A 25,494-nucleotide genomic window follows, 5' to 3' on the forward strand; every position below is an offset into this window, starting at 1 on the left:
GAAGAGATTGTGCAGATTTGCGTTGCTCTTTCTGGATATGAATGACACAAGTCACCTGATTGGATTTTTAAGAACATTGAACTGAAGGATTTTTTACATTAAGAACGTAAAATAGCACACTATTAAAAACTTCTAACCCTGAAATAAGTTCTCAGCTCTTAGTTTTAGGATGGATGAAATATATACACATATTTACTTTTCAGAGGCAAACTTTAGGTATTTTATACAGAAAGAGCTGCAACATTTTTTTTCTTCCAGGTTGAGTGCTGAGTGACTGTTGACTGTCAAAGAAAACTATAAATTAGATCATTTACTAACACCATATAATGTAACAAGCAGCTGTAATGTAACATCAAGCCTTTTAGATCAACTAAGTATGACAAATAAGAAATGGAGAACAAACCTGTCATTTGTTTTATTTACAATAATTGATGGAAGAAAAGAAGAATCAATGCCGACTTAGACTTAAGGCTCTTCTAAGTTGTATAAACAAGAAGACTTAATTTGGACTTGCGATTTGGGGCTCAAGTTTCGAGAACAATCTGTATCTTAGAAAATCTAGGGTGGAAGTAAGTTTTAAACTGCAGGTTTAACGGCAATGTGCTTGTGAAAGAGTGCATTTGATGTATAGGCCAAGGATATTCAAAAATAGTGGGCTAGCAAATGCATTGGTGCTCTGGAGAGAAATGTTAATATTATTTCTTTGCTTCTTCTTTTCTGATAAGCAGGCGGTGTATAAACCGGCTCATTATCACGCCCTAATGGGCATAAAGTTGTCTGACTGAAATATTAACATTTTATTAAAAATCCACCATTTGAAAAAATATGTACAACCTTCCCAATTCCAATGGAAAACTATTAGCATTTTTATCACTCAAGCCTCTATTATAATTGCTTTGCAGGTTTTTTTTTCCCATATGGGTTCAACGTTGTGACTATTTGGGAATGCCTAGTTCCCTCCATAGATTTCCAGTCAGATTCAGGTCAGGACTCAGGACTTTAACAATGGATAGTTACTAATGTTAAATAAAAATATTACTTTAAAAGTAAATCTGCCAGGGTTTTTGGGTTTGTGGTAAATATTAATGTGTTAAATTAGGACGATAAAAAGTGTTTTTTTATTCATAACATACTTGTGTACTGATGATTTTAGCGACTGGACAAAAAGTAAAGTGGTTTTCATAACTTTTGATTGTTGATCGATTTACAACTTACAGCAATGTAATATTTATATGTACCTGTATAGACGGTAAGCATCCAATCAGAGAACAGTTGCTTAACTTTTTACATTTATTTAAATTTTCAAAGACTTTGCCTGGATTTGAAAAAAAATAAAATAAAATACAGGAGGAGAATACATGACACATTGTTGTTTGCACTGTTGAATTTTTTTTAAAATTTATTTTGTAAAGCAAGAGTTCAACCAAATCATGCCTTGCAACTACACTGTACGTTTCGTTACGAATTTAACAGTTTGTTAGATTGGAACTCTGGTCATTTTCATCATTATGTCCTCATTATGCAGCATTGTTCTCCTTTCACCAGAACAATGGTTCCTGTAACGCGCCAGGTATACAAGCTGGCACGAAAATGAACACGCCCAAAGAATCTCGCACACTGTCACTGACTTTTACGACTCTAATTTTCTTCCTCTCCCCTCATTTATCTCTGATACGTCTTTTATTTGAGTCTCAACGTAAAACGTCTGTTAAAATCCATTCAACTGCCTTTGTTCTGCAGCCACCTCTTCTGTGGTTTTTTTTTTATTTCAGTTTATAAATTGATAGATGTGTGTGCCCTGTTTCTATCTGTGCTCATGTCTTGGGCTTTAGCTTTATTTCTAGCTTCAGATCAGCAGTTCCCCCACCCCCACCTCTCTCCTCTGCCTGTTCTCTGGGCATAACCTTAAAATTCAGCCCAAGTTCACAAGCAGGTTTTTAGGCTTGGCCCAGGAGTGGTAGAGTGTGTCACTCCCCTCCCCTAAGCACAGGTGGACTTGAAGGGAGCGCTGCCAAATACTTTTGGTTTAGAAGGAGGGAGGGGTGTTGGCTCAGGCTGGGGTGGGTGTAGCAGTTTTGTTTTGTTGTGTTTCTTAGATAACTGTGAAAACGGTACCTTTTCACTCCCCTCAAATCACCGACACACCTTCGGAGCAAATTTTTAAGTGTCTACCTCGGCCGCTCTCACTTTCACAAGTCTGCCAGCGTTGAGTTTCCTGACGGGGAGAGAGAGCGCACCAAAAGAGGAACTGAAATCAAAACTTTCCTTCCTTAAAGGTCAGTGACATCTTTCTGATTCACTCTCTTCTTTTCTGCATTTGTTTTCACTGTAACACAGCTATTTCCTACGTTCTTTAAAAAAAGCATATAATGAAAGGCTTATATTTTCTTTCCGTTTCAAAAAAGTCAGAATGAGGGCAGACTTTATCCTGGTTTGCGTTGCTATTTTGTGTTGCAAGTGGCTTCAAGTCTCTTGTTAAGAAAACAAAAAGATATATATATATATATATATATATAAAAAAAAATGTGTGTCCAGCGGTGCAATCCAGATGCTTGCCAGTGCATATTTTGCAACAGATGTGCGAACAGTGAAAACCTCTCTGAGAGGAAGCAAGTGAAAGCATGACAAGGCTGGAACCATAACAATTTTTTTTTTGTTAGTTTTTTTCATTCTTGCTTCAACTGATCAATTCAGCGGCTTGTAAAACAACAGAAAGATTTATGATGCTTCGTATTCTTGTCAGCCTTGATTCCGACTTATGCGCCACAGCACAAAAGTGTCTCACTGATAAGGTTGTAACAGCCGACAAGACGCACTGAGGGGAACATCTGTCCTTTGCGGGCTCTATTTATGCTGTTAGATGAAATGCGCCTACGGTTTACATTAATCTTCACCTCAGATCAGGCAACTCTGTGCAGCAGATGAGGGGGCAGAGGTGTGAAAGTCAAAATTATTTCACTCTTCCTGTGATTCCCCATGAAACAGCATGAATAACTGTTAACCTTTAAGGGTGATGGCACTATATGTCACGTCTGCTCGACCGCGGGTTGCAGAGAGGCACCTCCAAGTTTGATTTATTGTAAAATGATCGGAAAGTTTGAACGGAGTTTGATCATTCTGTTGAGAATAAATTAAGACTCGAGTGGTTAATTTAACTTTTCAAGTCATCTGAAACGCACTTCAATCAATGCGCACAACCTTTTTGCAATCAAACTGCATGTTGTTCACAAGCTTAATCAGCTCCCAACACTGATCTAAAAACAGTCAACTGTGGTTTAATGCAGTTTCACATCATGCGAACCACATTAACATTTGCATCACTTTTATTTTTTTTTGAAAACAAAGAGAAAAAGATTAAAGATCCGAGAATAAACTTGAAATTTGAATGTGTTGGAATGCAGAACAGCATGAAAAACATGCAATTCTGATAATTAAAAGCACTTTTATGTAAACACATTTATACTAAAGAGACACGTGTGCCGTCAGCCTTATCAGTGTTCATCATTAATACATTAAAGAAAAATAAAAGGAACAAGCAGAACTTATAGAGCTCTCTTCCTGTCGCAGTGAGGGTGAGATGGGGGAAAAAAAAAAAAAAAACAGACTCCACCACACCTCTTCTCTTCACATGCACACACCCTTGACTACAGCCCTCTGTCTGCCTCTTTCTCCCTCCAGGATTATCTGAATTGAACCTGATCCTCTGGAGTCTTTTGTTGCGGGGCCTCTCTTACGTTGGTGTGTTTAGCAAACATCACCAGAGGCAGATTTCATTCGTGTTTGTACAGTCCCGCCTGTGCATCGCTGTGCAGTTTAATGCTGTGCTCTTAATGTACTAACTCTTTGAAGGAAGCGACCACATGAGTCTGTAAACCTGAGAGCCGAAAAAAATACTCTTAACTGAAAGGGCTAACCTTATAACACAAAATGTAAAACAAAAAACAAAAAAACCAACATAAAATAAACGTATTATTTATTCTTTTAAAGCCATGAATTAACTTTTGTTACTCCTAAAGTTCTAGAAAGCTTAGTTAAACTTCACTAGCTGCGCTAGCTAATTACCACCGGATGTGTAAGATCAAGAAGTCCCTTAAATAGAACCTGTCCAACAACATGAAGTAGTTTACAAGAGAGAGAAAAGTAAGACAACATGACCCCCCATCTAAAAAAAAAAACAAAAAAAAAACAGATGAGAAACAGTTACTGACCTCTATCAGGAACGGACCATAAAGTTTTTTCTAATGCTTTAGGACTCTAACCACAGTGTGAAAACATGGAATGGTACACTGAGAGTGATCGGCCAACCAAAATCACTCCAGGCACATCGACGACTCATCTACGTCACAAAATAACCCAGTAATGCATCTAAAGCACTGCAGGCCTCAATCACCTCAGTCGAAGTCAGTCTTTGTTATTCCACATTAAGAATAAGACGACTGCCGAGCAAAAAGGGCACCAAGGCCCGAATTATGTTTGCCAGAAAACATATAGAAGATCACCAAGAGTTTTGGGATAATACTTTGGGAAATGATGACCCAGTAGTAGACCTTGTTGGAAGTTACGCATCCAGATCCATCTGGATTCAGGACCTGGATGGGCACAACAAAACTGATGGAACCATAAATTCTGCTCACTGACTGATAATGCTAAGGGAGAATGTCTGCTCATTGGTTCGTTGCCTTAAACTTAAGCGAATTTGTCTTTCGCAGAAGTTCCATTGCACACCAACAACTTTGCCTCTGAATGCTTTAAAATCAAACAAAGTGAAGGTTTTGATGTTAACCAAGGCTCTGACTTAAGTCTGAGAGATGTAGTAGCTAGGTGTAGTGGCCTTTCATGTTTGAAAACCCTTGAATGTGGTGAAATTAAAAAAACAATTCTGCAACGGTGAGATTAAAGGGACAATTAGCTTTTCAGTTTAAATAGCTTTTCTCCCCTTAATAAATCATAATTTGAAGTTACTCATGTTATCCTCGTCTCATATCTACATTTGGATGATCTTAAAAAAATATAACAATAATAATGACAGAACAATAGAGAATTGTAAGGGAACATATGCCTTTTTAAAACCCTGCTTCATGCACAAGCACAAAAATGTTTACAAAAATAAAATTTAAAAGACAGGCGATGTTCACATTTTTGTGTGTTTTGCAACCAATAACCAGTTCTTTAAAGGGTTGCGCATGTTTAATGAATGAGGATGTGGCTTCATGACTGCAAAAATCTTTCCCAACGCGTTCATTGTGATGCTAAGAGCGTGAATGAGTCCACACGCCTTCTTCCCACCTGACAGCGTGTGGGCACGTCCATGTAACAGCGTTTACACCGGCATGCTCAATCTAATCCTGACCTCCGATGACAGATCTGATCGTGGCAGCTGTCAAAAGCCAGATACACTTAATACAAATTGAAAGACAAAAAAAAAAAAAAAAAAAGCTCTTGTATGTTCAGTTTGAAACAAGTGTCTGTGTGTTTGCATGTCTACAATGGAATGGCAGCCATGTCTGTGAGCGTGTGCGCTCGTCCGCCCCCCTCCGTAGGATCGAGGTCCAGGTTTTGTTGTGTGGAGTTGGGCTGGGTGAGTAAGCCGCCTCTCACAGATGAATAGGGGATGGGAGGAGGCTTGAAGAGGCTGCCGTGGGTGTGAGGCCAGAGCCTTGCCAAAAAAGCTCCTTCTGTGGGATTTGTGTACTTTTTTTTTTTTTTTTGCGTTCCTCACGAAACACAGCGCTTGGCTCTAACGACAAAGCAGCCACGGGAGGCAGCCGCTCGCAGAGGTCAACACTCCCACTTTTTCTCCGCCTCTTTTAAATCCTCCATCTTTCTTCCATTTACAGCTTGCATCATTCTTTACACCCGCAGCTTTTTTTTTTTTTCCCCCCAGTGCCTTGAAAAAGTATTCACACCCCTTGAGACTTCTTATCTCTCTATGTTCCACATGCAAATTTTGATGCATTAGACCAAGCAAAGTGAAATGAAAATGATGCCAAGATCAGAAACGGAGGTCATCTGATCTCCTTTTGAACTTTGAGCTACAACTGTGAAAGCGTGTTCACGGCTTAGAGTAGTCCATTCACGTTCTCAGGTGATAGTATTTGGCAAAATGGTGAAAACTTTGAAATCCCTCCACAGAGGCTTTGCTTCATACTTAGCCTGAGCTAGTTTGCAAAGATGCACGGGTGAACTTTTCTTCTCAAAATTCAAAACTTGCAAAAACATTCAGGAAAAGACGTGCAGTTGTTTGCAGAATGGCACCAAAACGTGGCTCTGCAAGGATTTTTATTTCACTTTGTAAAATAAATTGATCCAATACATCCATTAAAATAAGTGGCTGTGAAGTGGAAAAACCTGAAGAAGTTCAAGGTTATGTTTGCAATGTACCATAAATAAGTATCTTCGTGTTTATGTATCCTTTCTGCAATTACTGGACCCCATCAAACTTTATGACTTACTGAACCCCATCAAACAAACAAACTATTTAATATTTGTTGCACTTGAATAAACAAAGTTCACAAAAAGAAAAAAAAAACAAATCAGGTATACCTCATTAACAACTGACAAGTTTTTCCATTTCTTTGAATCTATATTATAACATCAGTCATAATGTGTCTTACGGTGGTTTTTGTGATCATTAAAGAGGTCAAAGTCATCTCAGAAATGCGCAAGTCTTTGGTTTTCAACTTCAGAAATGTCAGTGACAGCCACAATTCATAATGCGGTTGAGAAATGAAGCATTTGTACATACAAATTGTGGGTGTTTCCTGAATGTTACCTAGATAATACAAAATAGGGCCCTGTCACCACTGGCAACCCACCTAGCTTCAACCTAGAGACAAGTACAAAGAGACATAATTCTCAGCTTGGCAGTCAGACGAAATAATCATCTGGCAAATTAGAAAATTAAAGCTCTGCTGTAGAGCGCACAAAGACGTGCAGGAAACACGGGAGTCGAATGTCATTCGGCATGAGAGGGTTAAGGAGAGACAAACAAGAAAGAAAGAGAGAGAGGGGAAAAAAAGACACGATTTCATAATGTGTAAAAGCAAGATCTGGGTTGAATAAGTGGGTCCACCCACCTGTATGTGAGAGGCAGTGAGAGAGAAAGCAGGGCTGGATGGCAGTTTTAGAGACATGAGTGTGTGGGTTAGGCTAGCTGGCCTGCTTATGCTATCTAATCACTGGGAGAGAAAAAGGGAGAGCAGCGTGCCTTGATCCACCCACCCACCCCAGACAAACAGCAGTTAGCCTGCTAAGAACTATACGTGGCCGCCTGCAGCTCCGGCTCGTACATGTGGGAACGGAGATAAAAAGTGACAGAGCATGCAGGTAACAGACATGCAGCACAATTATGTCCCATTCGCTGCTGTGGGAGAGAGACACACGAGTGTCAGCATGGAAGCCACCACGGGTCATGATGATGGCATACGAGGGATTGTATGAGTGAAACTCCCGCTTGATGCATTGTCATTGGTGAACATGCCAAAAATAATCCAACAGGGTTCAGATGGAAATCAAATAAGTGAGAGAATATTGGTTTAATTTGATTTAACCTCAAGATGACTGCTGAAATGATTGACCAATAAAACATTTATGATTTTCTTTGACTCAGAAGATCAGCAGATTTATTAATTGGTCCACTTCTCTCTCTCTCTTTTTTTTATTTTTTTGCATCTTTGTCAGAAACAATTTAGTTACCTGTTTTAATACCTGAGTGGGTGGGACGCGAGTGACTTTGCATCCAAAAATAACTGACCTACACATCATAGATGTGTGTTTGTAAGCGTGCATGTGGTTGAACGAGGTCCGCCGCCTCGTGAAAGTGTGTCTGTGTGTGTGCGCGTGTGTTTTCATGACAGGCATCTGTCTCCCCTGCCCTGCAGCCTGACTGGTTTTAATTAGGAGGTGTCAGAGTGCCCGAGGGCTCTCCTGCTGACACACACACACGTACACAAGCATACACAGACGCACGCACACACACTACCCGAGGGCAGACAGAGGCTGTCCCACCAAGGCTGGCCTCCTTCTCGTTATCACCATAAGGAGTTGTCCTCATTCACCTGACGACCCTCACAGCACACACTTACCCGCGCACACACACACAAATGTTGACACCAGGCCAATCACAGCTGAACACAACAACTGAAATGCTTTGCAAAGTTTAATCTTCGAAGTGGTAGAAAGAAGTTTGAGTCCTCTAACGTTTTGTTTGCAGTCCGGAGATTTGGATAAATAGTTCAGAATAAATTTCCACATTTGTTAGGAGGAAAGGGAAAAAAAAATCTCTTCAAACTTTATTAATAGCCTTTTTTATATTTTCTTTTTTTTTTTTACTGTAAGAAAGTTGTTCAGCTTCACAACAATGGATTTACAAGAACCCACGCGGCCCCAGCTGTGTAACACTGTAACTTTGCCTGTCTTGGTACTCGCAGTTCCCGATGTGCAGGATGCGTAGTTTACCTCCCTTTTGGCAAAGCTTCCAAAGCTGATTAGGGTGTTTGAAAAATGAGACACAACAGGAGAAAGTTAAGCACAAACAGACAGGTCAACAGAAAGGAAACACCCTAACCTCACTCATCCGAATGGCATGCTCCGAGGTTAGTTCTAATGACTTCACTGAGACGACAGTATGTTTACACAAATCCCTTTTTGTTCGAGTTGCAATTCGCCTGAGAATCATTCTCTGTCCTTGGACTTTCGAAGGCTGAGCGGGGAGTTGGGGGGTTTATATCATGCTATGTTTCTCCGCTGACTGCCTCCTTTTCCTGCCTCTCTCCCACGCTCGACCACACCTGGCCTCAGAAGCACCAGGGTAAAAGGTCACGAGTTGGTTTGGTGGCATTAATCTGCTGCTTGCTTCTGCAACAATCCATAAAGAACGCATAGATGGCTGGAATTTATTTATTTATTTTTTGCCGTCATGAAAATGCTGTGTGGGGTGTAAAGTTAACCACGAGTATCACTGAATGCACCATTCTCGTCATGAAACAAGGTAGCCGCAGCAACGTGCATGCTTGTTTTGATAAGGGAAAGGAAAGCTGATCAGAATCTCTGCGTGTGTGCAACTAGTGGAGACATTTCCTAAAAGATTTGCAGCTGTAGCTGCAGTAAAATTTAGCTCACCAATAATTCAAATGGTACCTAACTAGTAAGAGAAATGAAATGATTTGCAGGGATATTCGCGCATTATTATTTGTTTATAATTTGGATGTGTGAAATGGCAAAAGGAAACTCGCCCTGGAGCTTGTTGACACAAGTAGATTACTCATTAGCAACAGAGAAAAATGTTGTTCATTTATGGCTTAAGAAAGGGTAACATATACTGCTTTGATGGCCCACTCGACTTCCTTTGTAAACTCACTGAATTGTGATGAAAAGAGAAACAGTCTACCAGGTGTGTAGGTGCTCGATTCCATTTAAAGACCAATCAACATCCTGTCTAAGGGGGTTTTAGTAATTGATATCCTCTTTTTAAATAGGTTAGGGTAGAATGCACTCACATTAAGAGTGTGTTTCATAAAGGGCAATGAGAAAACTGAGTGTTCATCAGCGGAAAAAGGGTATTTGTCATTGATCCCTTTGTTGACTTCACGTCTATATTTTACTCCCACCACAATGATTTTACCCATCAGCTTCTCTGCACGGACTAGCTCAACTAAACCCTTCACAAAATGTATAGTAATATGTCAGAAATATGTCTGATCTATTCTAAGAGAAAGTAGAATACCTTGATGGTGAGGATGAGCAAATCCTCTTGCACAAAATACAAAACATTTCCAAAAAGACAAAAAAAAAAAAAAAAAAAGTGGATGAAGAAAAAATCTTAGTGGGGTTTAAGGTCAAAATGACAAAAAAAATGTCATAGGTTAAATTCAAATTACTTTAGTTGATGTCAGAAGAATAATTATTAATAATCATTCCAGTTACAAAATTAATTGGTTAGAAATCAAGAGCACCAAATGTGTTGTTTTGGTCAGATTGGTGTCTGTGCAGATATCTAAGCGCGTAGGTCTACAGAGTACACGCTTCATTATTCACACACATTACGCATACACATTATAAACTTTGCCATCTCCAGGGTGAAATTCAATTCTTATCAGCTCATTAGTCCACTAAAGGAGGCAACCCAAAAATTTAAATTCAAGTGATGCATTAACTGGTTACAGCATTAGAAAAATAAATAAATACATATTAGCAGATATAAAATGTCTGCCTCTCCTTCAAGTGTGAGTGGCTATATTTATAATGGAAGTAACTGATTTAGAGTTGACATTTTGAACCGTGTTAACATTTTATTTACATTTAGAACATTAAAAATTACTACAGCATAACTTTTCATGTCCATTTTCAGGGGAATTTGGACCTTTATTTTTACCGCAAGGATGCCGCCCATTTTAAAACTAGCATCTTCCAAAAGCTGCACAGGACCAAAGTTGAAAAGGATAAAACAGCGCAGACAGTACAAATTCATGTCCTGTTCTTTTTGTTCCAGAAGGAATCAAAATACAAAACGACAGAAAGTGCACTACAAAAATGGCGAATGAGTGAAATGACCATCAGACTGAATGGAGAGTCTGCCCTCCTTTTGATTACCAATTGCTCCTTTCATTTTTTTTTTTTTTTGTGCTCTCTTGATTTAATCTTTAAAAAGCACAGGGATCCTGAACTTGGGCAACTTTTAGTTTTCTTCCCCAAGTAATAACTTCCTCACAGAAGAGTGTTGTGGGAAGCACAATCTGTTAGTGCTCGACATAGTGGACTGCTAAAAATAAGATTAGATGTCAATATGTCTAATCTTAGAGTTCACTAAATTAATATACAAGCATCAAAGGAAAGTAGTTATGCATCTGAGTTAGCTCTAGAAGAAAATACAAATATGGATTTTGGCTAAATCTACAGGATTCTGATATAAGGGGCAATCTACAGGCCTCACAATGTTAAAACATTGTGAATTGTTTTTTCAAAAATACTGAGCCTCATTTTCAGTCGCATTTAGGTTCCCTTCCTGTCCTAGATGTTTTTATCTTGACATTTTATAGTAGAGTACAGTAAAGCAAGCAGGGAATGGCACCAGAGCCTCCCTGACTTTATGTTAAGCTGCTTCTTTCACACCCCATCCCTTCTCCAAATCGCCAATCTGGTGGCATGGTACGCGTGTCCTGCTGGGAGCAGCAGGTGGCGGTAAACAGGTACGCTGAGAGGCCACTCAATCAGTCAGACACACAGACAAAACAGATGACTCTTACTCAGCCCTTTGAGTCCTCATGTCTTGTGACTCTAATCACACGAAGACTCATGTATTTATGAGTACTAAGCCGACACCAGATGAGAACACAGGGAGGAAAATCATGCTTTTGAATGACCGCTTCAGATTTCACTCATTTTAAAAATAAGAAATTAGGAGTCTTGCCTTTTTTGATATATTTTTTTTACTGTGTGTGTCACTACTAGGTGTAGAGACATTTTTTTTTTTTTATGAAAGTTTTCCATTAAAAAAAAAACAAAACAAAAAACATTTGGGGATATAGCCATCCTCACAGGTAGCAGTTAGCAAGCTGCTATAGTAGCTGTGCTCTGTTTAGAGCAGATAGTTGCCCTTATAGGACGGCAAACTCTTATTTTTCTGGCTGTCTGGCTGGCCTACGAGCAGTTTGTGGCTAACCCTGTTTATATATACTGGATGCCAATGTGAGCTGCCCTCAACTCTCACCCTGTACAAAACAGTGTAAACCACCATCGGCCCAGGCTGTGGTTTGCTTTGGTCCATGTTTTCCTCGGTAGGGGGAAGTGGGCATGGCAGCCTGATGTACACTCATTCTGATTTCTGCTTGGCTAGTCAAGGTTTATGGCAGAAACTGACAGCTTTTACAGAATGATTGTTGGTTATACTGTATGGATGGTTTGAAGTATTTTAGAAGATTTGTAAATGCAGCAGCCACAAAGAAAACAATGGCTTAGAGTGTGTTCTTCCTCTCTGAGTGGAAATCCTGAGCCATTACTTTGAAATGTTTTTTTTTTTTTTCTTTTTTAGCTTATGCTGATGGTTACATTAGCTTGATGTGTTACATGTAGCTCTAAAATGTAAAAAAAAAAAAAGAAAAAGAGGAGTACTACACAGGGTGCGGTTTAATGATGTCACACAGGAAAGCCCAGTGACTGCTTCAGATTGTGTGAATGTGCTTTGTCATAAGATTTGGCTTGGCTGTGAAACATTTGCCCTATTTCTTTCTCTGCAGTTCCTCACCATAAGAAACAAACTTTGGCACAATGAAAACTCAAACTACAGCAGAAGTTTTTAATAGTCAAAAATAACTTTGTTTATGGGGTTAAAACATAAAGTAGTGTGCAATTGTGAAACAGAAGGACAATAAAACATGGTGGTGTATTTAGGCCCCTTTACTCTGATATTCTTAAATCAAATCTGGTAGGACCAACTGCCTTTAACAGCCTCTGAGGTTCACCTATGTATAATTTAATCTCAGTATAAATACTGTAATTATTCTCTGAAGGCATGAAAGGCTAGTTGGAGATTACAAAAAAAAAAAAAAACAACAATATAATGAGGGACAAAAAACATCCTAAAATAGAAATAGCATTGCACAACTGACAGACCGTGCAATGAGAGCAAGTTCGTGGAAACTTTGGAGGAGCTGCCGAGATCCACAGATAGTTATCAACTCGACAACTCTGGCCTTTAGTGAAATGCTTCAGTTTTTGCAAAAGAACTATAGGAGACAGATACAGCTGCAGTATGTAACCTTTGTTAAAAATATATATATTTATTGTTTTTACATATTTGTTGAAGCTGTCACAATTGGCCAGTAGGAGGACTTGATCTTTTCACAGATCATCAGTCTCATGTTATACTGTGACAACATGGTGGTAGTTTTAACAAATGCATAAAAAATAAAAAAAAATAAAAAATTTGTAAAAGTTACATACGCCAGCTTTAAGATCAAAATATCAATTCTCGTCACGGCAGCTGTGTGTAGCAGAAAATCAACGCTGCATATCACCCTGATCACACCAACCCCCATAGTGAAACATGGTGGTGAAAGAATAATGCTCTGGGCATTGTTCTTTTCAACGGTGATGGGAAAGCTGGTCAAAAGCCTGATGAGAAGGGATGGAACTAAATGCAGGGGAATCCTGGAAGAAAAACTAGGAGAGACTGGGGGGAATTTACCTATAAGCAGACCAATCCTAAAACCCGGCAAGACCTAAAATGGATTGATTTGATTAGATCCTACTCCAACAGAGAGTCAGCGGAAAGAATTGAGAAGTTATGTTTACACATTTTCTCTATTCAGTCTGACTGAGCTTGATCCATTTTCTAAAAGTCGAAAAGTTTCAGTCTCGTACTGTGGAAAGCTGCAACTATGTATAATTTTTCTTTCCCCTATCAGTGGTCTATCACATGAAATCCAACTAAAATGCATTGAAAAGGTGGAAAGTTTCAGGGATCGTTGATACTTCGTCTAAAGCATTGTGTAGCTTTGATGTTTAACTAAACCCCGCTAAGCTCAATTATTTTCTTCTTCACCTTTTTTTGCTGTAACTTCCTCCTCAAACTGAGGTGATGGCATGATCAGCAACCGCCTGCCTGTTTCTGTGCTTTCTGACTCAAAACAGGAATCAACGCACAGCAGTCTTCGAGCCGGGTTTTGAAACCTTGGGCTTTATTTGACGGTTTAACAATGCGCGTCTGCACTCTTGCCTGTGGTATGTTTTTGTGTTTGTGGTCGGATTTAGTCTCAGCTTTTTAAGTAATATTTCCTTTCAAATTAACACAACTCCCTGAACCAGCCAGTTTTATAGAAGTCTCGCTCTCCGCGTGTGTAGGTTGCAGCATGCCAGAGTGGGCTGATTTATTGTGATGTTTTTCAGTAATTAGTCTGTTCTAAGTATTTATGGAGTCTGGTGACCACCTCGCCACCTGTTTTTGAACTAAAGCTTGCCCAGAGGGGTCAATCGCTTGTTAAATGCCAGATTTATAACAAAAAGCAGTAACTTCCACTTTTAAGAGTTTGCAGCAGCTGAAGAGTAAGTAAAACAGGTGTTAAAAATGAAAGCAAGCAGCTTCGAGATGCAGTCGTTTCTTCACTCTAAGCCAACAGAGGTGCACGGAGACGCTGTCCAACTTTTCTCTCTCATTCTCCGCTGCTTTTTTTAACCCTCCCTCGGTCTCCCCAAACAACCCCTTCGAGTTTCTTTGCCCCGGTCCCTTTACAGCAGAATCCACTCTAACACAACTAAAAATTCATTTTGTCTGACCTAAATCAGAGGGTGTCTGCGCCACGGGCTTATTACACACTGCGCTTAAACTTGTGTTGTGGAGGAGGATGGGGTATTATTATCTTCCAGCTACCCACCCTGCTATAAAAACTAGTGGTGCGACATCTCCACAGCGCAGTGCTGCTGCCCTCCCTCCCTTCCTCTCACTCCCTCGCTCTCGTCCTACATGATCTGCGCGCACACACTCTGAGCCGTTGAGCCTGACTCTAAACTCCACACGTTTTCAGACCCCGACGCTCACACTCTGTTCATGCACTGCTCCGTTTCCCTCCACTGGATATTTTTTTCTTAAGGTGCTTTTTTTTTTTTTTTCTTTCCCTTCTTCTCTTTCCTCTTCTTATTTTCATTTTATTTTTCTGAATGGGCATCAGTGCCCAGAGCGAGGAGCTTTTGAATGGACTGACCTGCTTGACAGCTGGGCAAAAAAAAAAAGAAAGAAAGCGCGGCAGCTGCAATTCAGTTTTAAGAGAGGGATGCTGAGAGGTCAAGTGAGGAGCAGCGGAGCCTCTTAGTAGTCTGGAAATACAAAGACACGTGAGGGGAATCGTGAAAGCTGAAAGAAGGTGGGTGATGCTTGCTGATAGCTGTGGAATGTCAGAGAGCGTATCAAGACATGTGTAAATTTATGTGTAAGCAAGACTTGTGCGCCATGCACATAGGTGAGCGTTTGTGTGCATGTGTATAGAAAAGTCTATAATAATTTGTCAAGGAGTTACAACATGAGCATGATGGTGGACAAGCTTACACTTGTGCATTGTGTTACAGCGTGCACATGTGCCTTACTCAATGTTTATGAGTGCTGAAGCTCTGCTTTACTCTGGAAAGGCATGAAACTGGTCAATAAAAATGACCCAGTGATTCAGTGTTTTTTCACGCTACAGCTTAAATACATGAGCTGTAAAAAAAAAAAAAAAAAAAAAAAAAAAAGAGGGAGTGAAATAACCGGAGCAGATTTAGCATCATAACACATCTGCAAAGTGGCAAACAGAGCAGTTTTCAGTGAAGTTTTAAGTGTGTGTTTGGGTCGTTTGGTGTAATTACATATTTCAGTTTCCATATTGAGGCGATGTTCTCTCGGCGAAATCCAAAATAAATACTCAGGTGATTCGTAAAAGTTAAAGGAGGTGTTTGGGAGTGCGGACAAAATAAAAACATGTTATGGATTTAAACTTAAGCTGCAAATTACTGTTTACACGCCCCTTCTCATCGCCTTCTTACGTCATGTCACAAAATGCAGCAATGACACAAAAAAGTGTCATGATTAAAGCTTTTTACCCGCTGCTGTTTGTTTCACTCAAGTTTGTTGTTATCATAGTTAAGCAGATAACACCACTTTTAATGACATAAATTGAAAGTATATAAAAAAGAGACCCCTACTCAACATGCTTATTAAGTGTGATAAAAATAATATAAAGTAGCAGATCTGTGTCAGAAAAATGCTGTGCTTTGCTTAACTAATGTAACTACATAAATATCTACGTTTTTCAGCAATACGTCTGCAACTTTGTAGTAGAAATTAATGCTCATATATGCTTTACAACTCATATAGGTTGTATATGTATATATTTATACGTGCACTTATTTATATATACACACACACTTTGCAAACAAAGGTTAGAATCCAATGTATGTCAGTAAAATACACAAAAAATACACTGAAATAAAGTTGAACACAAAACGTATCAAAATCAGTGACTTGTTGAGCAAAAATGTGAATATACATAGGTGTAAATCTATATATATATATATATATATATATGTCTACATATATTATGAACAAATGGTATAGTGACAATTGGCAACATAAGCTTTCAAAATTTACAATTAATTAGATTATAGCAATATATACTTTATTATATTTATTAAAAGAAATTGTAAGAAAGCAATACAAAGTACTTTCTGCAACTTATATTTTTGTTCAAATTGATCCACTAGTGAACTTTTACACCGGTTTACTACGCCTCGTCTCTGACATGTCTTCATTACAGTACAGATCCCATTATAAACCTCCCTCCGCTGCTGTAATTGACAGCACTTAAGCATGAAAATTGTCCCCATGTATCTGAAAAAGTTTCAAAAACTGTCCCATTAAAAAATAAATAATAAAAAAAAAAAGCTTGGAGCGTGAATCGTGCCCTGCAGCAACAGGTGCACTGTTTACTGGTGATAATGGACTGGGCTTACACAACGGCTTAAATGAGTGTCCTCTCTTTAATGAGGGGGTGAATTGTCTCTGTCAAATTATTGGCTGGGCAATTGTCCGTCTGTGACAGCTGTTTAGCAGGCGTTTGCTATGGCCAGTTGGTGACGGGTGGATTCTGGCTGATGGTGATTTAGCATGTGGGTCAGGTGTACGCGCTGGCCTGACAGGGCTAAAGAGGGCTTTGGCTGTTGTAGCTAACAGGCCAAATGAGTGTCTGCTTGTGACAAGGAGGGCTCGAGATGGACATTAGCTGCTGATTTGTGGCCTGAGCGGTCAGGGCTGGGGACGAGTTAGCAAGTCCACTCCGGGCATAATGATGATACAGCTGCAGCATGGACAGAAAGAGGAGGAAGAGGAGGAGGAGGAGGAAGATTAGGAGAAGAAGGTGGTGGTCAGCGCCCGGAAAGCAGATGAAGTTCTTGGAGAAAGACAACAGCGAATAGAGGTGACACATAATTTGAGGTGGGAGTGCTGAGTTGAAAGTGTTGGTGACTAAGTGAGGCATGAGCGGAGACGTGGCCGCTGCAGAGAAAGACACAGAAAAGCCTTTATTAGAAGCAGTTACTTTGAAAAATCTGTTGCTACAAAGCTTTACACAGAATTACCGCGAACTAGGCATGCGCATAAAGTTATAACACAAAATTTAGGTTTCAAAACCAAAATTTTCCCATACACCGCTGCTATGGCTTAAAGTCCTGTTAGAGAGAAGCCAGAGAACGTGCTTGAACGATCTGAGCTTTTTCCGGCCGCATGAAGCATAAAGTACCGACGTGTTGACGCTCCCCCACCTATTGCTTTCCATTGCTGGTTTCCTGGCTCAAAAAACGGCTTCTACACCTTTTTCTCCACAAAACAGTGAACAAATTCGACCTCTTTGCAAAATAAAGAGAAAAAAAAAGATTAACAATCGGAGTGTTCAAGCTAAGGAGTGCCACCCATAAACGTTAGAAAACAACAAAGTTTTACAAGTACTAATAAGAGATGAATCGGTTAAGCAGCAGGCTGCAGGCTAGCTACTCGGGCAGATACCCCAACTAATTACCAGCTAATAAAATCTTTTTGTACCTGTGATACTCAACAGGGAATTGAAAAATATGAATACATTTAGATGTTTAGGTACATATCAAACTCAAAATAAATAAATGTAATTCAACCTTTTTTAAGTAGGAGAATACAAATCTTACTGTAATTTAGCAGCAGTAGATTTTTGTTGAACTTGTCTGTTTTAACTGACATGTTATGTATTTTGTCTAAAACATCTGCGCAAATACGGTGAAATCATGGCGTTTTCTTATCCGAGATTATCATTCTGGGAAAAGCTCATCCTGGCAGAAGTGTAAAAGATGTGACTTTTGTTGTTTTTATTGATCAATTTAAAGTCTCATCTTTAATGAACACTTGTTACAAGCTTACGAGAACCCACTGAGACTTTTTTGTTGACGATCTTAACTTTGCTTTAAGAAATAATGGACTCTGAGTCATAGTAATTACCAGTGCCCTTTCTCAAGGCGTCCCCACCCTGGCTGCTTGGATGGGTGGGTGGGGTGTGTAAGTGTGTGTGTGCGTGTGTGTGTGTAAAGGGTTAAGATTGTTTGGCTTGATGAAAATGTCGCTCCAGGACCTTGCGGTGGGAACGCTGTGCCCTCCTCCCCTCCCTGCCTATGTGGCACATCCTCCTCAGATCCTCTCCACACTGTAATTAGGGGGCCGGCCACCGAGAGCCAAACGCTGCATCTAGTGGCAGGCAAACAGTGGGAACGAAGGGGAGTGGCGCTCGCCAGGGCATGGAGAGAGCAAACGGCAACAGCAGCACGTGGCTCCACGGTTCCAGGAGCGAGGTGGGATGGTTCGAGAAGAGAAATGGATGACGGCTATTGCGCCCGAGCCCTCCCCAGTCCCAGACTCTTTTTCTCTCTCCCTCTTATCCACTCCCGTGTTGTTCTAAGCTTTGCACTATTGTTTGCCTTGGCAGGCTGCTCCAGGGAGGGGCCCCTCGGCTTGTGTTTGTGCAACCTGTTAGGGAACTTTTAGGGCCGTCTGATCTCTAACTGGAGATTCTCCCACCTTTTAGCCACGCTGTTTCGCCTGTGAATGATGTACAGAGGTTGCGAAATCCTCACATCTTTATAAGCTAAGCCCCAAATCAAGGTCTTATTGGAAAGACAATTCCAACAAGAATCGTCTTCCCAGCACTATAGTTCATCCAGAACTGTATGAACAAGAAAAATGTCGTGAAAAAGTGAAAGATATCAACATGGGATGTACGGTGATGTATAAATCCAGTTTTAAGGCGGGCAGGGTTGATCAAACAGGCTAAAGCCTTCAATATTTTTTTTTTGCAGACTAAATTCACATGAATTAAATCAACTAAAAACGTTAAACTTTTAATTTATCCTTTGGACCTAAACAGTGACAAAGATCACCGTATTTTAAAAGTTGTTTTAAACAAGATATTTTGAACAAGATCAAAATAATATTTCATGTACTATTTTAATTTTACTTGCTTGCCTCCTCTCTATATGTCTGGTCATTTTTATTCTCCCTTGCACTGTGAGGCAGGAGATTCTGGTCTGCAGCCCTATACGCTGCACCACCGCCCCCTCCACAGACATTTTAATTATGTCCACACTGTATCAATGGCATGAACTCGGCTTCAGTTACCAAGCAACAAGATCGACAAGAATAAACTACATGTAAGATTGGTATCCAAGTTGCGTACCTGCAGGTGAACTTAGGGATTCTCTGTGTTTTTGTTCCTTTTTTTTTTTTTTCTTGTATTTTTCTCTATTGTGATTCTGAGCTGCACCGAGAAGAAAGTGAAGGCACTTTTTTTGGTGTATGTGTGTATTTATGTGGCTTCGGCACTGGCCCGTTTAGAGCCAGTCAACAATGCAGCTGTGGTGTTAGGGGCCGCTTCAAAGTGTTTATCTACACATGCCTCCAGTGACCACCAAAGTGTGGATGGCTAAGTTTGAGCTCTATTCATAGATGTGAATGAGCGAGCGCTCTGCCAGAGGAAGTTTTATCACTCTGAGCATAAACAACAGCACAGTGAATCAACAGGTAGGAACTCAGGAACGTCGGGAAAACAAACCGAGGGAGGAGACGTTTTACAGCTCACAGCTTAGAGAAAGCTCTATTAGGCCCCCGCCAAAGGAGTGTAGAACTGACTGCAAGTAAGCATTTTTGACAGGATACAGTATCTAGAGAACAATCTGACCTCTTTTGTTGCTCTCTCCCCCTCTTCTTACCACATCCCAGTCACAAACTGCATTGTTCACATGAAGGTATCAGTTTGCTCCATGCTCAAATCTTCCAGGCACAAGACGAGAAGGACGGACATTATCGCAGAAACCTCGCCACGCACTTATCACACCTCTCAGATCAAAACTAAAAGTGTGCTTTATGCTTCATGTAGAAGATGGGCTTCCCTAACTCACGGTTGCCACACGAGGATTTGTAATAACACATTTCAAGAATAAATATTACCCAAGAATGTGAGGATTGCTCAAAGTGAGGCGTGCTGTATTTGCCACTTGTTGCCTGCACTGCACAGATGGCACACAAACAAGCACTGCGAGAAGGGATAAAGCTTGATTGTGGCTCAGTGCGTGAACAATTTTAGTTTTAATCATCATTGCTTATTAAGTCCTTTGCAAAAACCCAACACATCAGGTGTTGGTCGAGCATGTCCGACCCACAGCACTCTTTTAAAAAAAAAAAGATGTTTGACCTTTTTAAAATTTAAAGTGCCAAGTGCAAAATCTTTGAAGCAACTCGCTGAAAATTAAGTTTGACGATGCAGCTCTTTCAGCAGAGAGGAACAGGAAACGAGACTTATCATTAAATGCCAACAGGAAATCAAATGAGGCATGTTCAAATTAATCACTGTTTAATATGTGACAGTTTGCTGCGCAGATGAGGTTTAAATTATTCAGTTCAATTCAGATTATTCATATACCCCCACTTCAAAATGGTTGACTCACTGATTTTGTTTGCAATGCAAATTATTTATAGTGACTGAAAAATAACTTCAGTATTAAATATATTTTTTCTACAGCCATATCAATTTCTTTTGTGGTGCTGTTATGTAGCTGAAGTTTACTGGTTTAGAGCGAAGTCGAAAAGAAACGGGAAAATAAAACACGATAAATCAAATATGCAACAGCAAATTATCTAAAAATTATTTTTACTGTAACAATGGTGGTTCTTGACAGGGGTTATTTGGCTTTTTTTTTTTCCCAGGACAGAACCAGCATGGTTGGGAGGAACTTAGCAAAAATAAAAAATAAAAGCGTGTTTTCATGTCCAGTTAATGGGAATGGGGCTCTCCACTGTAGTGTATACAATGTAAGAATATTTTTCTGTACACGCCGACTTACACATGATTTAGAGCTTATGACATGGCCCCATAATAAAGGGCTATTCCTGCGGTGTGTTTGGCCTGCAATTGAACATCTGTGGTTCAAAATCCTAAATATTCAGATTGGTCAGCTGCATAGTTCTAGGTTCCTGATACAAAAACAGGCATTTCAATACCGACTTTGGCACTAGGATCACAACAACATGAGAAAAGAATGAAAATAATTATATATCCAAAGGTCAAACCTGGACTGAGTTATTCTGCAGTGATTACAGACGCTTTAGAAGGCAGATTTCAACACAGATTTGTCAAATTTTTAAACTCGTAAATTCTCTTTATGGTGTAAAAAAGGTTTTATCAAAAATATTGTAAAAAAAAAAAAAAAAATTTAATCTATCATCCCTCTGCATCAGTTTTATTTACTCATAGAGTAAATTGTTTTGTTTTTTAGCAGAAAAAGCTTGCTCAGTGGAGTCAGTGTGTATGTAGTGTAGAGGCTCACCATTCATGTGAAAACCACCACTGTTTAACTTTAAATTAGAACAGATTTAGTTTCTTACAAGGTGAATAAATCATTCAAATGCAATGTAATTTAAGCAAACATCTCTTTTCAGACGTTTCAGTTTGTCTGACTTTGTTGCGTTTTTTTTTTTTTTTTCCCCCCAACAGACACAGAGGGAGGAGGATGGTTCATCACAGAGAGGAGGACCTGATTGGGATCCCTTTCCCAAACCACAGCAGCGATGTTCTCTGCAGCCTCAATGAGCAGCGGCGAGACGGGCTGCTCTGCGACGTCGTCCTCATCGTCCGTGACCAGGAGTACCGCACCCACCGCTCCGTTCTAGCTGCCTGTAGCCAGTATTTTAAGAAGCTCTTTACCGTTGCGACCACAGATGGCGGAGACCCCCATCATACCGCTGCCGTGTACGAAATCGACTTTGTGGCTCCAGAGTCCCTCACAGCCATCCTGGAGTTTGCCTACACCTCTACCCTGACAGTGACCGCCTCCAACGTCAAGGAGATCCTGACCGCGGCACAGATGCTCGAGATCCCCTGCATCATCAACGTATGTCTAGAGATCATGGACAGCGGAGATGGAGGTGGAGGAGGTGGCAGAGAAGGAAAGGAGGACGAAGGAGAGGAGGATGAAGAGGAGGAGGAGGAGGAGGATGAGGAAGAAGAGGACGAGGAGGATGAGGAGGAAGACATGGGCTCCAGGAAGGATGAGCAGGAGGAGGACAACGTCAGTGAGAGATCTCTGCAGTCGTTGGAGAGCAGAGGGGAGCAGACGCCTCTGGGGACGGAGGACTCTTCTCCTCCCAGTACCTCCACTTACCAAGGACAGTTGGATCAACTGTCCCAGTCACAATCTCCAGACAACATCAGGGGTAAACAGGTATGTCTGTTTGCTACTAAGGGTGCAATCCTACATCCCACTCAAAATATGAGACATCTATACAGACAAAACCGTAAAACAATCCCTTCAGTTTAGCCCTGATAGGAAGATTCAAAGCACACATGTTAGGAGCTAAAGATTTGGTAGCTGCAGTATTTATGCCATAATCCCAAACTTTTATGTCATTCTCTCATCAATTCCCAAAATACTGATTTTGCTATGGTAGTAAAAGAAAGAGTATTTTGTAACTAGCCTAAAAAGATTATTTGGCAAAATTATCAACACAAGAACTACTTCCTTTCTTTTTTCTAAGTCTCAAAAATAGAAAGTACAGCATTTATATTTTTTTTAATTATTATTTTGTGGCCTTAATAATGTGCTACAGTTATATTAATAGACACCCCCTAAAAGACTCGGTAGGTTTCCTAATGCAGACCTCACCTCTTCGAGACAAATTGTGAGGTTATAATATCCTAAGATCTTGTTACACTCCTGTTTGCCATTTATGTGTTCAAGTTTGTCACGTTACAGAAAAATTTACTGTTGACGTTTTTTGTGTTAAAGGAGAGTATGGAGAGTCGGGCCCTCAAGGATTTCTCCATTGAGTCTCTTCTCCAGGAAGGGCTCTATCCCCGGATGTCTGCACTTGACCGGAGGGCCAACTTCTCTCCTCTCATGCCTGGCTTCTACCCCTCTATGTGGGCTGCAGAGTTCCCAGCTTTCCCCCAGCAGCTCCTGAACCCTGCGCATCCCCACACTGCATCCTCGCCACAAACACGCTTGCCTCATACCTTCCCAACCTCCTCACTTCTCGAGCCTTCGAGGCCCCTCGATCTAGCTGTGAAAAGAGAAATCATCAAGGAGGAAATAAAGGAGGAAGTCCCTCACAGCCTGCTCCAAGGTGACTTCCTGAAAGAATTTGTCAGCTCGGGTTTGGGAGGCACCATCAATGCCGGCTCAGCGTCGTCAGAGAGTCACATCAAGGACGAGGCAGACATCAGGTCTTACCTGAGCTTCCTGAGCTCAGCATCCCACCTGGGGGCGCTGTTTCCACCCTGGCAGCTGGAGGAGGAGAGGAAGATGAAACCCAAAGCCTCACAGCAGTGTCCCATCTGCAATAAAGTCATCCAAGGAGCCGGGAAACTGCCGCGACACATGAGGACGCATACGGGGGAGAAACCTTACATGTGCACAATCTGTGAAGTGCGATTCACAAGGTACGTGAACAACAAACCACATGAAGACAGAGTCGTGTTCTGCTTTAAATGCTTTTTTGAAACAGCTGGGTTAACAGAAAAGTACGCCATGTTTTTCTGACTGAGGTTAATCTACATTCATCTCATCTAAATATCAAAGAGTTCAAAGTGGAAAACCCCTCCACTCATTTTTCTTTCTATCAGCATTATCTCAGTTAACTACACCCTCCTACTTTTTGCATTTTCCGCTTCTATTCTAGGACAAGGGTATAATTTTGTCACAGCAGACATTAAGCATGAGAAACTACAAAGGACAACACCCTCTCATTTTTGTCACTATCTTTCAGCCCTCATTATGTGTGCATCATGTCTTTTGCAGGCAGGACAAACTGAAGATCCACATGCGGAAGCACACGGGTGAGCGTCCCTACATCTGCCTTCACTGTAACTCCAAGTTTGTCCACAACTACGACCTGAAGAACCACCTGCGCATCCACACTGGTGTCCGTCCCTACCAGTGCGAGCACTGCTACAAGAGCTTCACGCGCTCCGACCACCTCCACCGACACATCAAGAGGCAGAGCTGTCGCATCTCGCGTCCCCGACGAGGAAGGAAGCCGTCGGCCTGGAGGTCCGGGCCTGCCACTGGCTTCCTGTGTCCTCCCACAGTGTCGGCCGGTCAGGTGGAGGAGAACGGGCTGAGTCCCGCGTACCAAGGGGTTAAGAACCACGGACTGGGGGAGCTCCTCGGCCTCAGTGGTAGAGGTTTAGGGTTTAAGAGTGTGGAAGGCTCGGTCAGGGAGAGCAGGGAGGAACGGCAAGCAGAAGGAAGGCAAGTCGCGGAGGAGCAGAAGGCTGGAGCTTTGAGGCAGAGGGGAGTGTTTGCCTTTGCCCTAGCTGGAGAAGAAATGCTTACCCACTCTCCATTTTACGCTGCAACCGCTGACCCATGGACCATGCGACTGGAGCGTGCTCCACCCATCCCCGAGTCGGCAAAATGAACTCTAATCTGTAGAGTAAAAATAAGCACAAGAAAATCTCTTTAATTTCTGTGTCTATTCTGCTCCAGGAAGCTAAAGCACCTTTTATAAAAAGGAAAAAGTGAACTTTGTGAAGCCTGCTGATGTGGCAGTGGTAAAGCTGTTTTTTTTTTTTTTCCTTCTTCATACGGTCCAATTAAGTTATGAAATGGTTGTTCAAACCCATGAATGTTTACATATATCTCCAAAGCATTTGAAAATCCTGTAAAATGGCGTTTCCTCACGACACAAAACGAGAAAAAACAAGATTTGACAGATTTGAAGCATTTTTGCTAAAAAAGGATGTATATTAGGAAATTTAAGTTTGAATCAATGAAAGCCGTTATTCATAATTGTGTTTACATGGTTGAAATAACCAGAGCTTAATTAATCTGTCCATTTTTTTTCCTTTAAAAAACCCCCCCAAAAAATAGAAAATCACAAATAAAACCACTTGAAGCCTAAATCGGGATACTTAAGGATATTTATGGGTTGTTATCTTCCGCTGCCTTGTTCTGATTTAAGCTCCTCATCTGCACTATTGTACATAAAACCTCTGGCCGTGGTGGTGTTAATTACGGTGATGTGGCTGATGATGTAAAATAATCATTAAAAAAAACAAAACAGAATATATATGTATATTGCTCTTTACAGACTGAGAAATTCATCCAAAGATGAGTACTTTGATATCTGACTTGAATACAACTCTGTTTTAATATTTAGAAATATGTGTATCTTTGGATGCTGTACAATTCTGCCTAATCTAGAGCCGCTTTAGCTACAAGAGTATGCTTGTGTTTTTTTTTTTTTTTTTTTTTTTTTGCTCTGGTGCAACGATTCAGCGGGAACTTTGGCCCAAATTTTTTTCATGCAATGTTCATCTCTGATTTGCGCACTGATGAGTGCAAGAATTATTTGAACTGAAATGGGAAAGTATTTTCTTGCTATTTATGTGTATTTAAATGAATGAGCCTTGGCTATATTTTGCAAATCTGTTTTATAAAGACACTAAATGTTGACCTTCA

At 40.6% G+C, this 25,494-nt stretch overlaps 1 protein-coding gene and 1 long non-coding RNA gene across 3 annotated transcripts; one reads left to right on the forward strand and one right to left on the reverse strand.

Moving 5' to 3' along the window:
• The first annotated feature begins 2,099 nt into the window (after positions 1 to 2,099).
• Positions 2,100 to 25,494, forward strand: zbtb7c (zinc finger and BTB domain containing 7C). 2 transcript variants are annotated; one of them, XM_015052050.1, is made up of 4 exons: positions 2,100 to 2,276; positions 21,528 to 22,254; positions 22,819 to 23,471; positions 23,830 to 25,494. In XM_015052050.1, the coding sequence occupies exons 2-4, from the start codon at positions 21,544 to 21,546 to the stop codon at positions 24,449 to 24,451; spliced, it is 1,986 nt and encodes a 661-aa protein (XP_014907536.1). In that variant the 5' UTR covers positions 2,100 to 2,276; positions 21,528 to 21,543; the 3' UTR covers positions 24,452 to 25,494. The 2 variants fall into 2 exon arrangements, with proteins under 2 accessions (XP_014907536.1, XP_014907535.1); XM_015052049.1 differs by lacking the exon at positions 2,100 to 2,276 and adding an exon at positions 14,767 to 14,855.
• LOC106959468 (uncharacterized) lies at positions 14,590 to 21,614 on the reverse strand. Its single transcript, XR_001427358.1, has 2 exons — positions 21,526 to 21,614; positions 14,590 to 14,845 (listed from the first exon to the last, which is right to left on the reverse strand). It is a non-coding gene; the product is annotated as an uncharacterized LOC106959468 (long non-coding RNA).

Source organism: Poecilia latipinna, unplaced genomic scaffold (assembly GCF_001443285.1).
Source record: "Poecilia latipinna isolate Pla-1442-1.1 unplaced genomic scaffold, P_latipinna-1.0 Scaffold1084, whole genome shotgun sequence".
NCBI classification, from domain to species: Eukaryota; Metazoa; Chordata; class Actinopteri; order Cyprinodontiformes; family Poeciliidae; genus Poecilia; species Poecilia latipinna.

Excerpts from the sequence above, each read along its gene's own strand:
- zbtb7c (XM_015052050.1), top strand. The coding sequence starts at position 21,544 with ATGGTTCATCACAGAGAGGAGGACCTGATTGGGATCCCTTTCCCAAAC. Across the intron at positions 22,255-22,818 it reads ACAACATCAGGGGTAAACAG|GAGAGTATGGAGAGTCGGGC; the intron begins GTATGTCTGTTT and ends TTTGTGTTAAAG. Across the intron at positions 23,472-23,829 it reads TGTGAAGTGCGATTCACAAG|GCAGGACAAACTGAAGATCC; the intron begins GTACGTGAACAA and ends TGTCTTTTGCAG.